The sequence below is a fragment of the Pyricularia grisea genome (genome assembly GCF_004355905.1).
Source record: "Pyricularia grisea strain NI907 chromosome V map unlocalized Pyricularia_grisea_NI907_Scaffold_6, whole genome shotgun sequence".
In the NCBI taxonomy this organism is placed as follows: domain Eukaryota; kingdom Fungi; phylum Ascomycota; class Sordariomycetes; order Magnaporthales; family Pyriculariaceae; genus Pyricularia; species Pyricularia grisea.
In genome coordinates, this window is record NW_022156719.1 from 2930912 (window position 1) to 2947498 (window position 16587).

The following is a 16587-nucleotide window of genomic DNA, read 5'->3' on the forward strand; positions in this document are numbered from 1 at the left end:
TGTGCCCCCGCCCCACCTTTTTGCAGCTCGCAAAGCCTACCGGCGACGCCGCCCCGTGAATCGAAACCCCGTAACAAGGTATGGTGATTGACCTTACTCGAGCGCTGGTCTTTTTGGTTATGTAATTCTTCTTCTTGATGGAGAATAATGAGGCTGTCCCTGTTTGTTTACCAACCAACAGAAGTCCAATCGCCAACCAGTAACAAGTCAACTAAGTCCATGCATTGACCTGACAAGAACCTATGTGCCTAAGGTACAGTAGTTTGATCCTCTGGTTTACCAATCACACCTGTTCAGGGCCTGTTCTGCCTTTTGGTTGACAGCTCAACTTCACAAATTAGGTGAACTCACTGCATAAGTGGTCTGAGATTAAAACCATCCAATCCCACCGCCGCATGCAATGAATGACGCGAAAGAACAAAGGTCCAGGACGCAACCAACGTTCAACTACAATATCTAGTGTAGTCTAATAAACCGGGGCATCCATATATCTGGGGACGTACTGTCAGTAAATGATTGGTTCATGATGCTTCGTGACAAATGCCAGTTCGAGCGTCGTAAGTCCTGGTCGATTACGTAGTGGACAAGGAAGATCCTACCACACTGTCGATATAGTCCACGCTATCCATTGCTGTATCTGGTAAGTATAGTTCGCATGGAGAAGTTCGACTAGAATAGGTAGTGTTAATAGTAAATCTGATATAGATAGTATGGGAGATCGAATACGGATAGTACAACCGAAAGTCAAAAATGGACTTTGAATGCAAGGTCTAAAATCGATATTACATGCGAAATATATAATCGACCTGCAAACTTGACCTCAAGTGTTAACATACTGTAGAGAATCACTATTATACTATGTACAAAAGATACACGAGTAATAAATACCAAACTAGCATAACAACAATATTACCGCCATTCGCATTAACAACATAGATAGCAATATAACTGTCATCTGAAAAATTCGCCCAAACGACGGACGCCAAAGGCGCGAACCCCCCACAGTTACTACTTTATCTGAGGCTAAACAGAATGCGGGGACAAGCGATGTCACTTGGGCGTTTCTGTTGCCACCGCACTGCCCTTCTCTTTTGATTACTGAGGGCTGCATCTTCATGCGATTTCGAAGCCGGGCGGGTTTCCTTTGCTGCATTGTTTGTGAGTTTCTCCATCGCCTGTCCACTCACAGCCTTACGTATGACATGTGTGGGATCGTAATTTACAAGGTAATGCTGAGATTGGCGCGCGGATCCTCTTGGAAGACTGATGTCTCCAATCCCCATCTCCCATCGTACTACGATAGCCGCCAACCGCGCACCATGTCATATTGCCACAAACTCCAAATTCTCGTGAGCTGGTCTACCATGTAGGTATCAAACCTAGAACCCCACACTCCGGACGTGCACATCATGGGCGATGCACTACGTAAGGCATTAAAGAAAAAAAGAGCCATTGCTACAATACTTACTCCAGTTTGTGTTGTCGCACTTCCCACAACTCAAAAATCCGTCCAATCATAGGGGGGCATGGGCTGTCTTGAAGGGATGCCCTGGGAGCATAAACTGACAAGCGTTTGAATGCTAGGAACCTTGATAAACCTTGACAGACCTTGACAATCGAAATTAACGTCAATGGGTCGAGATCGCTCGGCTCATAAGCCGGTTCGGGACATTTCAGGCATAAGACGAGATATTTGTTTGTTCAGCTTGGGGGTGTGAATCCAAAAAAAAAGCCCTGTTCTACAGCTTTAACTGTTATAATGACAATGACTCTTGATTCCTGCGTGCAGAGCCAGCTGGCTGGGACTTTTTCGTAGTCCGAGTCCGACCGCGATGCCGTGGGCCCTCCCTATGCACACCGTCCTACCGTCCCGCATTCGGACTCTAGAGCCGATAGGTATGACCATCTTTTTTGTTTCTTCGAGCGACAGTCAATTTCTAGGCAAGGGACTTGGGTGTTGTGTTGCCACGAAATTGCCGACCCGACTGTTGGTTGTGTCGATTAATTGTTACCATAGTTAGACGAAATGCTAAAATGCGTGAGAACATTCGGTAGCGTATCCTTGGGATTCAGGGTATATCAATCAACCAATCTTGCCACTGTCAATTTTCAACAACAGACAGACCATGGATAGATAGGTGGCCAGCTTGCCCACCACAGATCGTCGTCTACAAATTGAATACCCCGTAAAGGATACTGTCTACGAGGTTGGTGACCAAAGTAGTGGAGCTCCAATCATTCCAGAATGGAGTCGAAACGTCGGCAAGACAAGGGCAAGACGTCTGTGTGGAAGTCGGTGTCAGGGTCATTAGCGAATAACGTAGCACTTTTGCAGTCGCTTTGACCCCATCAGTACCACAAAATAGTTGCTCTGTTGTGTTAATCTCTCCCCATAAAGCTGTCGGTCTTTTTGATCCCCACTCTTGCATTCCGGAATCGTAACCCGTTCGCTCGGCTCAGTTAAGGCCCAAAGATTGCGACCACGACGTAGTAGCATATGGTAATACCCAACCAAGCCGAAAGTGCAATACATTTACCCGATGGTAATGGTTGAATGGCCAATGCTACGTAGCAGTAATCGCCCCATATTCCACTCAATCTTATCAATGGAAAAAGAGAGTGCGACGGAGACGAACAGAAAATCGCTAACGGATGCGACCCTGAAAGGTCCCCGTCGCCCCAACCAGATTAGAAACTTCGCTTTTGTCGCGGGTTTGGGCTTTGGTACGCTAGGTACACTTACAGCGGCGATTTTTCGACAATCATCCACTCTGCCCACGTAATCTTAGACGGGATAAACTCCGCCACAAGTTTGTGTTTATTTAAGTTTAATATCAACATACTTGGTCATGCTGTCGTGATGCATACGTACGCAGTTATTCCTTCCAACTATCCGGCACCAGGGTTGGCCTTGAGTAGGAAACAAAACATATTGTGCATAATGATGCTGATCGATTTACTTGCTCAAATAATTCTAGACCACGGCTTTTTTTTTCCCCTCCTCGGAATGTTACCTTGGTACGTAGTATACCGATCAACATATGTGCACCTGACTAAGGTATATGTTTGTTGTATAGGTACCTAGGTAATCAATGTTGCCTGTGGTCATCCGCGCGCCTACTATCCTCGATGTTCGGTAAGCGCGCCCACAATGCCGTGGTACCATACACATATAAGGTAGGTACTACCGTATTTTGTCCGAATTGACATGGTTAGAGCCAGCGGGCGGTCGGGGAACTTTCATAGAATCACGGAGTAAGCACCGATTAAGTCGACATCTTCATGCCTTCATCGGAGCGCCGGGGAGGGGGAGGCGGGGGTTCGGATGGGTACGGGTACGGGTATGTCATGCTTTGGGTTTTACGCGGCCCTTTCGGGGGTTTGTTTCTATGCCAGCAGCGGACTTGTTGCTGTTTTCTTCTTATTCAGGTTGTCAAGGGCACAAAAGTCAAGGTTAGGTGGTCGAGCAAGGAAAAGCAAAACAAACCCGACAGCAAGATGGGATTACCCCGCCTTGACTGCCTACCTTAACCTGTCATGGTCCAGTGGCCGGCATAACACGCCTTTTGACAGCTCCCTCGAGACGACCGAATAACCAGCATAGTGGTTGTAATAAATTTAGTCTTAACACGTATCGCCTGGTAAAAAATCAACTCCCCAGTTCTGGCAGGTGTTCCGACATGGCGCACCTTGGCAGCTCATATCTTATGGTTCTTCGAGTCTGAAACCTTCCTTGGATTCTAGAAGGCCGTTTTGAGCGGAGTAAGCAATCTTGTGCCTGCATTAGCGTCAGGACCAGGACTCCTTCCATCCAGTTGGGTCTTTGCCTCGATCTTGCCTGTGGTATTCTCATACGTCCTGTTCAGTTAATCCATGGTAGTCGGTCCGATGGAGGTCTAAGAACCAGCCAAAATGCAAAATGTCGATTTTTGCTGTCAACGTTGTAGCAATGCTGCCAACTGCACATGCTTTCCGAAGTTTTAACGACAAAGACCTGAGTCGTAGTGATCAGCCAGGGATTGGTTGCTAATCATCGATACGAAAAGACAATTAAAATAAATGAAATGTAACGGGGTGGCTAATCACACGAAAATCAGCAACGATCCGGGGTTTTGTTTTCTTCTTGTTCTTTCCTCTTTTGATCTTTTCAGGGCTACAATCCATTTATGGTTAGTCAGTACACCATACACCGCATAAAGTACTGAGCAGGGTAATATGGTAAACAAGGGCCAAAAAGTAATTGCATCGACATTAGCCGTCCAACGACTCAGAAAGGAACGAAACTGTAGAGACTCGGAGAGTAACATAGGCCATGACATCCTTCTAGACGAGCTTCACATGGCCTCAGAGGCTGGTTAATAAGGGTTCCGCCCCATGGCCAATTGGTGTGGAAATATACCTTGGCAAGACAGGCAGCCCTGTACCCACGCCCGAACGAGAGAAAAAAAAAACATCTTCTGGGTTTAGCGGCCACTTCAACCACTCAAACACTCTCAATCTTGCTAGTTCCAACAGCAGCCGGGGACCCTTGGAGGGTCAGACCGCGGGCCGTTGATGAACTGTCCGGGTGAAAAAGAAAGAGAGAAAAAAAAGCGGGCGGGCCATTGGGTATCATCCACCACTGGTAACGGTCCGGAGCCCTGATGAAGAAAAGGCTGGGCGATGATAATTTAGTTCTGGAACGGGTGTCTAGCGTGTTGGTTATTTCGGCATCGCACCTCGCTCCTTGTGTGTGATTTTCACTCATCAGAAACAAAGGACCCTTCACACTCGACCTCTGTGATTATTTGGGTCGGTAACTGGGGCCTCCCGGCTATGCCTGGGGGGTGTTCAAAAGAGGGGCTAACTGGGTACAGTATCACCCCTGTTTGAATGCGCAGTTGGGATAGCCCCGGTAATAAAAACGAGGTACTTGTGAAGCTGCCTGATTATATACCAAAATCATGTACCTTGCTCATATTTGTCGCCGGATTCCGCACTTTCAATCTGTCCAGGTAAATAGCAAGACTATCTATCCATATTACACATTCAAACAGGGGTTAGACTGTATGGGTAGACGAAAGGACTTCGTACCTGTACCGTAGAATGTTACATACAGTAGTTGTTTTGACGATCTAGCTAAACTTGCACAAACATACGAGAACTTTTTCATATAACATATATATTTTTTTATATTTTATTCATGACCACACAATCGCCATCTGCATCTGTAGCTAGTGTTTTATGGGCAGCCTTACTTTATGATTCTGTGCATTGACTTGTCCATTTTATTCATCTTTTCTTTTTTTTTTTTTGTCAAGGGTCTCCCGAGGGACCCCGACCACGAACCACATCCAAACACAAGCGAATTTTATCGTTTGAAGTCTTTGACAGCTGAGAGGCTGGTATCAAAAGATCACCTTTTGACCGGTGCGGGCAGATGGCTTGGGCGTTTGAAAGATCAAGTTGCGCGTAGGGCGAAATCTGTGTATCCATTGTGTCTGTGTGTCCAAGAGTCCGTGTGTACCGCAAAGCTCAGTGCAACGCCTGTTGCCGGTTTACGATTCATACATAATTTTGATATATCATAATATCAATCGCTAAACCCAACCTCACTCTCTCTCTCTCACTGACCGCCAGACTTGCCAACCACCCTAGGTATCAGTCAATGATATTATCGTGCTTGTTATTATTACGCACAGTAGAACTGTATGAGGTACCATCTGATACACTACCTCCCAATACGACTCCGTCGCCGGTGGTAAAAAATAAAAAAATAAAAAAATAACAAGATGCCGGTGGAAGAGGTGGCCGGCACTACGAAGCCGACCAGGGGAGGCACTGATGCAGGCATACAAGTCTTGCAAAACAACGCACACTTTCACTCTGCTTGGGAGCACCCAGGCCGGTTTGTGGGTCACAAAGGGTTGCAGAGGAGGTTGAAGGAAGAGCCCAGACCAGAGGACCTCCTCACTCCCAAACCTGATGGCGAACTTCCATACCAATAGTAAGATGTATGGCCCACTTGATGGTTACAGCGCCTGGGACGTGGATTCCTTCGAGAAGGCGCGGTATTCTCCCCCAAAGAGCCTTCTTCTTCTTCTTCTTCTTCTTCTTTTCCCTTGACGGCCCGTCTTACTATCCCCCGACCCGTCCACCTTTCTTCCAACCCATAGTGAACCCACCAAACCCCATGTTGGACTGAAGCTATTCTATTTGTAGACATCTTACCGTTGCTGAAATCTCGCCTGTGTTCCCATCTAGACAGGCCAGGGCAGATCCGAGCCTATGGTGGCGAATCTCATCAGCTCCCTCGGTGACGGCAATTGGACTCGGCTGGGTCTATGTTGCAGCAATGCCACCCAAAGGGAAAAAAGCATAGGCCCTCGCGTGTACCCTTGGACTTGGATGACACCCAGGGGGCGAGTACAGTAGATCGCTAGTGGTTGGGCAAAGGTTGGTAGCAAACAAGGCTCTGACTCCAGTACTACCACGGTGAGGAGGCCAAGAAAAGCAAGGGTAGGGTTGTAGGTCCGGGGTCAGGATCCTGTGGACTTCTTGATGGTACTCGTTGGTGTGGCCGTCGATATGGCCTCGGATCCGCAGATAAGGTACCGGGCCCCCCGGGCAGGCCTGGAAAGAAATACCGTTATAGGGAACTAAGTTTATGCAGGCAAAATTGGGACCACATGATTATTTGGCAGTCGGTGAAGAGTGATGCAAGCAAGTTTTTTAACCAGAGGTACAGCTATATGTATTTCAGTAAAGAAAAAATAACTCACCGTGTTTGGACGATGCTATTACGTAGTACTTGTAATTTTTACAAAATATTTTCTTCACCTTCTAGGATTGCTGCTTGCTATTTCGTAGGCTGTGATTTTGATAATCATCGGGAATTTCTACGTGCATGCTTGGCGTTAGGAACTAAACCCGTACCTGCATGATGCGAAGCACCGGTGGTGTGACCAGAAACTTGGAAACAATTTGGCTGGATTTTTTTGTGATTGATCCTGCAGGAAACCGTAGATTTCGGGCCGCTTGAAACCATGCACAATTCCCAGGTACAGTCGAATTGTTTCCAACAGCAAAAAAGCCGAGAGATTGAGAGAGTAATTCGCGAAACATGTCTTGACGTGTACAATACACACACACACACACACACTCACACACAGCGGATAAACAAAAGAAATTGAGAGGGAGAGAGAGAGTAAGGGAAAAGAGAAAAGAAAAAAACACCACCCTTGCTCATTTCCAACGCTACGGATTCCCTTCCGCTGGGGCCCGGGTGGGTGCTATACCTCTCTCTCCACACTCAAACTGACTTCCAGAGCCTGGAGAAGCTGCCGTTTTCGGCAGGTTGAGCCGATACAACGAGGCGTTGAAAACCAACGTCAATATTGAGAATTGCTACCTTGCTAAATTTACTTTACATCTTTGCATAAAGCAAAAAATCAAACCAACCGCAAAAGCAACAATAACGAGTCGGTACATGCAGCAAAACAGTTGTTGGTGGCATGACTGCCTGGCTTGCCTGGGTTCAAAATTCGCCGCTGCGGGATAAACATGTGGATCTGCTACATCCTGGGAAGGTAGATACAGTAATTAGGAGAGACCTTGCTTCGGACAATTATGTGGGCTTGTGCTATCATTTCTTAATGCGACAGAGTATCGATTTGTTGATTGGTCAGACCACACTTGCGCCACAGGAGAATGAAACCTGCACCGGACGGCGAGCATGCCCTTCTCGGAACATGCACCGAAAAAAGTGAAAATTCCGGAGGCCGGCCTGGTTAAATGATATCAGCTTTCTTACAACTACCTGTACCGAATCTAGGGCACCGACTCGACCCAATCCCAACTCCATGCCGGGTCCGAATAGTTATGTAGTTTGGCAAATCCTAGTGACGACCAGGAAAGAACAACAGGCTGAAGACCATCAACCTAGTCAGTGTCCACCTGAAAGTGGGAGAAACAACCGTTAATCGCCACTCGGAGATGCCAAGTCGCACATTATTTTACTGCCCGCGCAATAGGTGACGCTGGAAACCCCGCCCAACTTGCAGCTGAAACCTGACATTTGATGCCAAAATTTACAAGTGGGCAATTTTCAGAATACAGGTCTATTACAGCATACAGCCAAGCTGGCATATAAACCGCGTGGCCAAGACGTACAAAGTAGTACTATTTTCAGCATCCTGGATCAAATGACTGGTCAGGCGGTCCCGACCCAGGCTGGCTGAGAGCCGTGAATCGTGTACCGACTACTACTACTACTGAAAAGTGCGATTAAGTACAGCAATCCGGACCTCCCCGGCAGATCAAACGGCACAGTTGCTACAGGGCTGATGCGATAGTTTCTACTTTTGTGCATTATTTTACGAATAAAGTAGTCTGGTTATGCAAAAGTTCGGACGGTCGACTCAGCTCTCCCCTTTCCCATCGTTAAAAAAAAAAAAAATACCGGGATGGTTTGTCGGCCAACTACCTACAACACACGAAAGAGTAAAGTACATCGTTTTAGCTGAATTACCTGGAGTAATTATTTTCCAAACTAGCAAGCGGCGGCGTGCTCTTTTGGGAGCGGCCAAACAAGACTGTAATAGCTGACCGGTAGACTTGGAGGCGAAGCACTGGCCTGAGGAAGGTTTGTTGACAGGATCCTCCCGCCTCCGGGCCGGCCGCTTCGGAACCCTGAGCCGTGGCGCTTTGCAAGCGTGCTAACGATGGTAGCTCGCCTCAACAAACAAACTGTTTGCTGTAGGCGCCATTGACACTTTGACTTGAGGGAGATAGAAAAAAAAAAGTGCCGACACCACGAATCCCCCGAGCGTCTGGTTAGCTCATTCGCTCCCAGTGCGACGGCCCAGCTAGCATCTAGGTACATTACTTTATTCCAGACTTATATCGGCTCTCCGCATTCGTCACGCGGGCCCTGGTGCTAACGACGTAGTCTAGGTACATGCGCTCATTTGTGGCATTATGTTTTTATCACTCTACGCCAGGTCAAGTGATTGGTGCCAGAGGTTGGGTATGTAACGTAAGCGAGCAAGTATGCGAAGGAGGGGGGTGTGCACTCAATCAAATGAAATCCGGTCCGAGGGACCATTCAACGATTATTTTGCTAGAAATGGGATTCAACTCGCCCAGCTCTTTCAATTGCCACCTAACGATCCATAAGCGGTTGGCTCAACTACGATAAGATGGGCCGCGTCTAGGGTGTCACCTCTAGCAACTTTTTTTTAGACTAGATATAGTTGAAGTACTTTGTACCTACTATATGTGGAGAGATGCAGTTGGATAAAGAAAAAAGAGTACGGGGTTACCGGTAAGCGGTTTAGCGAGTGAAGCAAAGAAAACACGGGCAACCCAAAGTTAGCATGCCAAGGACATACTGGGTTGCATATTTTGCATGCACCTTTTCAAAAAAAGCATCACCCACCCGTGGTCAGCACCGCCAACCGGGAGATTGTCGGCTGATGGCGATCGTGTGGGCTGAGACTGAGGGCCGACCAGTGAGCTTGCCACCAGATCTCGTCTGGGAGGCCCTGTTTCTGTGTGCAAAGCGAATTATAATATGAGGGGAATATCGGCAAATGGTCAAGAATGGGAAAGTAGTCCTGTGTCTACGCTATGCCGCTTTGTTTCTACTTGTCAAGTAAAACTGTACAACGCAAGACCCGAAGGCATGAACCTGAAGGCAATATTAGTGGGGATGAACCTGGTCTGGTTGCCCCGGGATGGGGGGCGTCAGGATTCATGCAGTCAAACCTCAACCGACTGCGCCGCCAATCGCCAGAGACTTTCTAAACACGGCAATGATGATGCATTGATTTGGAGGGACCAGGAAAACAGGAACCACACGTCAGTTAACCACAAACCCACTCACGAGAAAAAAAAGAGAAAAAAAAAGGAGGCACAACAGAGGATAACTGAATGCTTCGCACCGTCCGCAATCATAATAGCGACAAATTTTATTGAATCTCGCCTATCGGGCTGAGCACACAGGACGAAACAAAAATCATGTTGCCATGCACGGATCGTGGCCCCAATCCGGAGTCTTGTCCATGGATGCGACGAGTTTTACCAGGAAGATCGTCAGTTTGTCCTGCAAATAGAAATAAAAGTTGAAGAGAGGGCCGCTGAAGATGAGATGGACGTTGCACCACCGCGGATCCGGCTTGGCTATTGGACTCTATTTTTTGCCTACTACTGCACAACTTCCCCCCCTCCATCCTATACTGTCCTGCATTCGAGCCATCCACATTCGTCCATAGTCGTGCTTTTTTCGTACCTTGCATATCTACTGCACCATGTATGAGATGGAGGAATGACCGTCCTAATCGGCAAGGCAGGTGCAAAGCACAACACTACTACGGTTCCGTCTGGTTGCCTCCACTAATAGCAGCTGGAGTGCATATGTACTATGCCCGTACTACGAGCATGGAGCCAGTGATGGTGAGTGGGGCAGGCTGCTCGTTCCAGGCTTGACGCGATACGTTGGAAATGCACGAGAAAAAAAGGTTCCGTCGTTCCAACGGCACATGCAGCTTGAGAAGTATACGGCCGTCTGCATCTGCTATTGGATATTTCAGAACACCACGAGGCAGCAAATGGCTGCACCAGGTTGCAGTAGGCCATAGCGCTGCAGGACCAAGTTTGGACTCGTCGTTTCTGCTTTTTTACATCCAAACATCCTATCAGATGACACAATTTTGAAGGATGGAACAGTGATGGTGGGGGCAGCGTCGGATCTATGCATGCACAATGACCATGCTCATTCATCATTGGACGTGGAAGCGTGCGAAGCGACAAAGATATGCGAGTGAGAGACACACAAAAGAACAAAAATAAAAGTGAAAGAAAAATAGCAATACAGAACCGAACTCCCCATTCGCATCTGTAATAGACATACGTGTGCCTCGAGCAAAACAAAAATTCCATCGACGGACTGTGCACACATGTGCTCCAATTTTACATAGCAAGAAAAAAAAAAAAAAAAAAAGCTTAGTGGGGGGGAGCAAAACACACATCTTGACACACATACACACACAATTGAGCCCATGTACAGTTGACAGGTTACAATATTATTTTCCGACCAAGATTACGACCAACAAGCTGCAGTGGAGCCGAGCCAGATTGAAGTTGGACATTCGCCCCGAATCGAAGTTCTAGACGTTCCGGACCCCCGGGAGACAATAGACAAACGAGATTTTTTGGTCCCTTAGGTGAGAGAAAGAGGAAAAGCAGGCGACAGAATGCCTGGTCAGCCTTCGTATCCATCCCACATTCATCACGGTCTTTCATCTCGTAGCTGGTTGGTAACAATCGCCAAAAAGAATTGTCACCAGTAGTCCAAAAAGACCGGGTCAGCCAGCTCGAGAGAAGATTGGGTGGGTGGGCATTCGTCCATCACCACGAATGAACGCCGCCCGGCTTACTCGCCCCGTGCTGTCTAGCGTAACTATCTAGCGCTTGCTTCCAGGTCGCTCTCTGAGTTGACTTCGTCACAAATCGGTCATCATTTGCGCCGTCTTCATCAGACGGCGGCTACTGCAGGCCAAAAGGCATCTGCCACAGTGCCGTCAGGTTGTCATCTCGTCTTATTCGTCTCTTGTTATGAGATAGGCAGGCTTGACAGGTCACCACCACCTACGACTAGATCAGAACGACACGCCAGCTAATGCATGCTGTGGCTGTTTCCACGAGTCTGTCCTGACGGTAGCAAGGGTCCGCTTCTCTTCAGTGTTCTCTGTGGCAAGCCGGGACTGGGATTTGTGTGGACCGCTGGACGACGGGACGAGGCGGCCAAGGGCTTCCCACCCGTTGTGTCGCCTGGCTGTTCTACCGTATCCATCCAATCCGCATTTTCTCTTCTTGGGTGACTGACTGGCTGGGTGAAAAAAGAAAAGAGACAGGAAAATAAAAAAAGGGCCTATGGGTGCCCGCCGGTACTTCCGGGAGGGTCCTGACCAGAATTAGAATAGGAAAAGAGCTGCGCCATCCCAGGTCCGCGTATCCACCCGTCTGATGTTCTCTCTCTGTCTCTCTTGTTTATCAATTATTTTATCGCTTTTTTTGAATTATTCTGTCGAATTTCTTTTTCATTTTTTTTGTTCCTTTGCCCCAGACGGACAGACATTCCTGACAACCAAACTCAGCAGGAACTGCTTGGTAGCAGCGGGTCATCCTCTTCCTCCCTTGCTTCCCTGACCACCACCACCAGCGTAGCGTTCCTGATCCACCGTGCCCTTGTCAGCTTTGGTGAGACATGCAATGGGGTGGGGTGAATGTGGATAGGCTATGGGCAGGCAGAGTCCCCCATTCCTGGTAGACCCTAGACTAGGGTAAATCCAGTCTCTGCACCACTTCAACTCCACACCTCACTACTGCTAGACCAAGTTGGACTGGAACCGACGTTGTCGGCTAGTGGGTGGGGTGTGGGTATGGATGGTGGGTGTGGGCGTTGTCGTGCCTGGCCCGGTTGGGTGTGCGTACCTGTCGACAAGGATTCTTGTCCACTGTCAGTGTCAGTCGCCAGGTACCCCGTCCCCTGCGAAAATGCAGCCAGCGGGCGACTGGGCCATGCCTACCTATCTTGTCTCCCCACGCTCCACTTCAACACCTCGCCCTCGTCGCTGTCGACGGGAGCGATCGTACTTATCCTCCTCACGGTCCCCTTCACCACATTCCTTTCTGGCCTAACGATCGACAAGTTTTGTTGACTAGGTACATTTACTCTCTTTCTTCGCTTCCGATTCGGTTCTTATTTCTTCTGGATTTCCTTTTCGACATTTTTAGGACTTCCCACTTGGAACCCTAGGCCCTTCATTTATACATATCATCATCATCATCATATAACTTACAGCCAACGTCCGCCCCCTCGACTGATCCCCAGGTCTTTATTTTTTTTACTTTTGCCTCATACGTCTAAGCTTCAGGCTAGAAAAGAGTAAACACCAGTGCACCCTGGATCGACGCCATCGACGTTCGCATATGTACAACATCGCCTTACACCCAGGAGTCTAAAGACAGTCTGATCGCACTCACTGTCGTCCCCTCATTGTTCCAGACAGAACCGACCATCCATCCTTAGGCCACAGCCGCACCAACCAACCAACCAACCAACCAACCAACAAACTTACTTCATCTACCTTGGGTGTATACTATACTGGCATTGAGAACACGACACTGTCTTAATACATAAGCTTGGAGAAGAGCTCACCCGAAAGAGAGTGGTACGTCCCTAACCTCTTCGACATGCATCACGTCCTGATGCGCCTCCTGTATTACACTTGAAGATGCTAATAGCTTTTCACAGAAACAACAGACACACACAATGGAGTCCATGATGGCCGCACACCCGATGTACATGATGCAGTATCAGTACGACAACAGGCAACATGCGCACTATGCACACCTCCCGAGCCAACAACCCATGGCCTTCTACCCGCCAGTTCCCATGGTCCCCTCGACGCCAACATACTCTAGGCCAGCCTCCGCCTGCTCACAGCCCACCATGCAATCAATGAAGCAAATGCCCATGACCAGCTACCCGTCTGCCATGACCCCTATGGCCTCACCACAGCCCATGGCCCGTAGGTCCAACATCGTCCTGGAGACGGAGGCCTGCGACTGGGAGGGCAAGAGGCATCAGGGACACGGTATTTACTACCCATCGACCCCTCCGCTGTCGAGCTCAGGCAGCGTCATCAGCAGCCCGGAGAGCTGTGACATGTTGTCGACACCGATGAACCCCATGTTCTCTGGTCTGGACAGCATGGAGAGCATCAAGCCCGAGGTCAACTCACCAGAGAGTTTTCCCGTTCTCGAATGGTCAAACTGCGCATCGCCTCCGATGACACCTGGTAAGGGAACCCTTGTATTGTTTTTCCCCATTTCATTCTTTTGCGCAATTTTGCAATGCGGTGTAAAACCGCACACGCGCAAATTTTCGGCAATGCCAAAAGCATAGTTAGCCTTTTGCATTGCGTTGCATCATGAACAGTATGCATCCCGGCCAAAGTTCTTGGTCTAGCCTGGAAGCAGATCAGACAAAGCGGCTGGGGTTCAGGGTTCTTCGGTGCAGCTGCGCGTCCCACTAGCCCCACTTGTTAACTGCCTGGCTGCCTGCCATCCCTTCAAACCTGCCATATGCCTGCCTTTTGGGCACCACAAATTTGGGATTACCCAGCCGCTAATCAACTAAACTTTCTCCCCACGCAGTTTACCTGAACAATGTCAACTACGGCAAGCAGAATCTGAGGCCTGCTCCCACATCTTCATGCTCACCTGAGCTTGCGCCCGCAGTTTCTGCCTGCCCTTCGCTTTCGCCTTCTCCGGTCCCCCAGGCCCGGTCATTCACATCGGAGCCCAGCTTCTGCGACCCTAGGAATTTGACTGTGGGCAACGTGACTTTGGGTCTTGAGCCTGCTAGCCTGTCAACCGAGACCCTTGTTGCTCACCCAGACAACAGCTTTGTTTTTGTTGCGCCCCAAACTGCCCCCACCTGGGACGCCATTTCTGAGCTCGAGTCAGAGGAGGATTTCGTCAAGGGTCTCGTTAACCTGGACGACTCAAAGTCAGACGCTCAGGGTACCAGGACTCGTGCTAGCTCGGACGCTGTCAGCTTGAACTTCGACGACGTTGAGGCTTTCCCTCTAATTCCCGCCGCTCACACAACCAGCGACGACGACTGCCACAAGAGTAAGCGCCAGCGTACCTGCGGGGGCCCCAAGATGGATTCTGCCACCAACGAGTCTGCGTCCCCCGCCGCCGCTCCCTCTTCGGAGCAGCAGCAACAGCCCAAGTCGAGCGATGCCCCCAGCAACGAGGAGACTAAGAGCAATTCTGGAGCATCGACCAACTCGGACGGTACCGGCCTGCCCGCGCCGACCAGCCGCCGTGGTCGCAAGCAGTCTCTTACTGAGGACCCATCCAAGGCTTTCAAGTGCGAGCTTTGCGACCGTCGCTTCAGACGTCAAGAGCACCTGAAGCGCCACTACCGCTCCCTTCACACCCAGGACAAGCCCTTCGAGTGCAACGAGTGCGGCAAGAAATTCTCTCGTTCGGACAACTTGACCCAGCATGCCCGCACCCACGGCTCAGGCGCCATTCCTCTCAACATCATGGGTGAGGAGGATCTGGCAGCAGCAGCAGCCAACGGCTACATGCACCCGCCGCAACATATGTATTCGATGGTTCCCAATGTGCCCACCCTCCCCGACTACAACTCGTATGGCAAGGTGCTCTTCCAGATCGCCGCCGAAGTCCCGGGCAGTGCCAGTGACTACTCGGATGATGGCAGCGAGAGGAAGCGCAAGCGAGCCGACTAGGAAGGGCCAATGGCAACTCACCAGCCCTTGCCGCACAGAGTTTGCGGGACCTAGAGGGGGACGATTATGGAATGTCGACGCGGGCCTTTCGACATTTATGCCCGATACGACTCTTGACGACATGCACATTACACACACATCACAGCAATTGAAACCATATTACATTCACTTCATCACCCATTGCCTCCATTCAAAGACCGAGCTAGTCCTCTGCCGGAGAGAGGAGGGTAAACAACGGGTATCACTAGGGTTGACAAGAATCTTGCAAATCGGGAAACAAACAAACGGGATACCACCATGGCGATAGTGTACTTTTTCAGGCGGGCATCAATTGGGGTTTTTTGATTTTTCTTCCACACACACTGGCGGCGGTTTTGCGAAAAAGTGGGATTTGCTTTGCGTACTAGGAGGGTGGATACTTTTTTTGGTGTGCAGTGTAAACTCTTGTAACAACAGACGTCTGATTTTCTTTTGACGCGGGACGGCTTCGAACTTTGAATTCATAACTGAGCAGGATGCCCAAATGCCAATTGGTTTACATTCTTTATTCACACTTTTGACTCTTTGCCTACATATTCACGCTGTGGAATGCATTTGCGAGCGTGTGTTTGCCACAACAACATACGCATATAAGGTACATGCGTGCATTCGCGCAACTGACTTGAAAGTTACTTTACGACAAGGTTGACGTCGAGAGGTTCACATATCTTGTCGCACATGCTTCTAAACTATACCCTGTCCAGCTAGTATTTTGACATATACCCATCAAATGTCTTGTCGTGTCTATCTTGCTGGCTTTAATCGTATGACGATTTGGGAATGGCGCATTAACATGCCTTATGCCAATTCCTCGATAGAATTTATCAAGATCCAAAGGGGACCAATTTTGTGGTCCGGATCGGGGTCGATACTATGATCGACACGCACAGCCAAAAGATTGCGAGCAGATCACGAATACCGTGGACCGTATGTGTGTGTGTATGTGCTTGTGTGCGTATGGGCACCTGGGCACCTGGGCAGCATCATCACTCCCAGTACTCTGGTATGGTATGACGACAACCACTCAGACAAAATAAAAACTGCACATCAATTTAATCCCATTCAGGTCCTCCCAAGGCGCTGAGACATGATCTTGACGCCGCTGAAGACGGTCGTCGTCACACCAAAGGATTCCGCCGTCTGGCCTGCCGGTGGGTACGCAGGTTTTGTCTTTTAATCCTCTTTTGGCTTGGGCTTAATTCCGGGTTGAATAGGTTTCCCGGGGGTGCGCACATTG

At 49.1% G+C, this 16587-nt stretch overlaps 5 protein-coding genes across 5 annotated transcripts; all 5 read left to right on the plus strand.

Moving 5' to 3' along the window:
- Positions 1-1186: 1186 nt before the first annotated feature.
- Positions 1187-1666, plus strand: PgNI_08843 (uncharacterized protein). Its single transcript, XM_031128833.1, has 2 exons — positions 1187-1366; positions 1585-1666. The coding sequence occupies exons 1-2, from the start codon at positions 1203-1205 to the stop codon at positions 1601-1603; spliced, it is 183 nt and encodes a 60-aa protein (XP_030978779.1). The 5' UTR covers positions 1187-1202; the 3' UTR covers positions 1604-1666.
- A 1616-nt stretch (positions 1667-3282) lies between these two features.
- PgNI_08844 (uncharacterized protein) lies at positions 3283-3531 on the plus strand (the record flags this gene model as incomplete). The annotated part of the gene is made up of 1 exon (XM_031128834.1): positions 3283-3531. One exon carries the CDS (start codon positions 3283-3285, stop codon positions 3529-3531), a length of 249 nt encoding a protein of 82 aa, XP_030978786.1.
- A 2240-nt stretch (positions 3532-5771) lies between these two features.
- On the plus strand, positions 5772-6299 carry PgNI_08845 (uncharacterized protein; the record flags this gene model as incomplete). Its single annotated transcript, XM_031128835.1, has 3 exons — positions 5772-5986; positions 6018-6050; positions 6248-6299. The coding sequence occupies 3 exons, from the start codon at positions 5772-5774 to the stop codon at positions 6297-6299; spliced, it is 300 nt and encodes a 99-aa protein (XP_030978538.1).
- A 3365-nt stretch (positions 6300-9664) lies between these two features.
- Positions 9665-10204, plus strand: PgNI_08846 (uncharacterized protein; the record flags this gene model as incomplete). The annotated part of the gene is made up of 2 exons (XM_031128836.1): positions 9665-9840; positions 9942-10204. 2 exons carry the CDS (start codon positions 9665-9667, stop codon positions 9955-9957), a joined length of 192 nt encoding a protein of 63 aa, XP_030978784.1. The 3' UTR covers positions 9958-10204.
- Positions 10205-13083: 2879 nt separating this feature from the next.
- On the plus strand, positions 13084-16048 carry PgNI_08847 (uncharacterized protein). Its single transcript, XM_031128837.1, has 3 exons — positions 13084-13214; positions 13298-13844; positions 14203-16048. Exons 2-3 carry the CDS (start codon positions 13316-13318, stop codon positions 15309-15311), a joined length of 1638 nt encoding a protein of 545 aa, XP_030978783.1. The 5' UTR covers positions 13084-13214; positions 13298-13315; the 3' UTR covers positions 15312-16048.
- Positions 16049-16587: the final 539 nt, after the last annotated feature.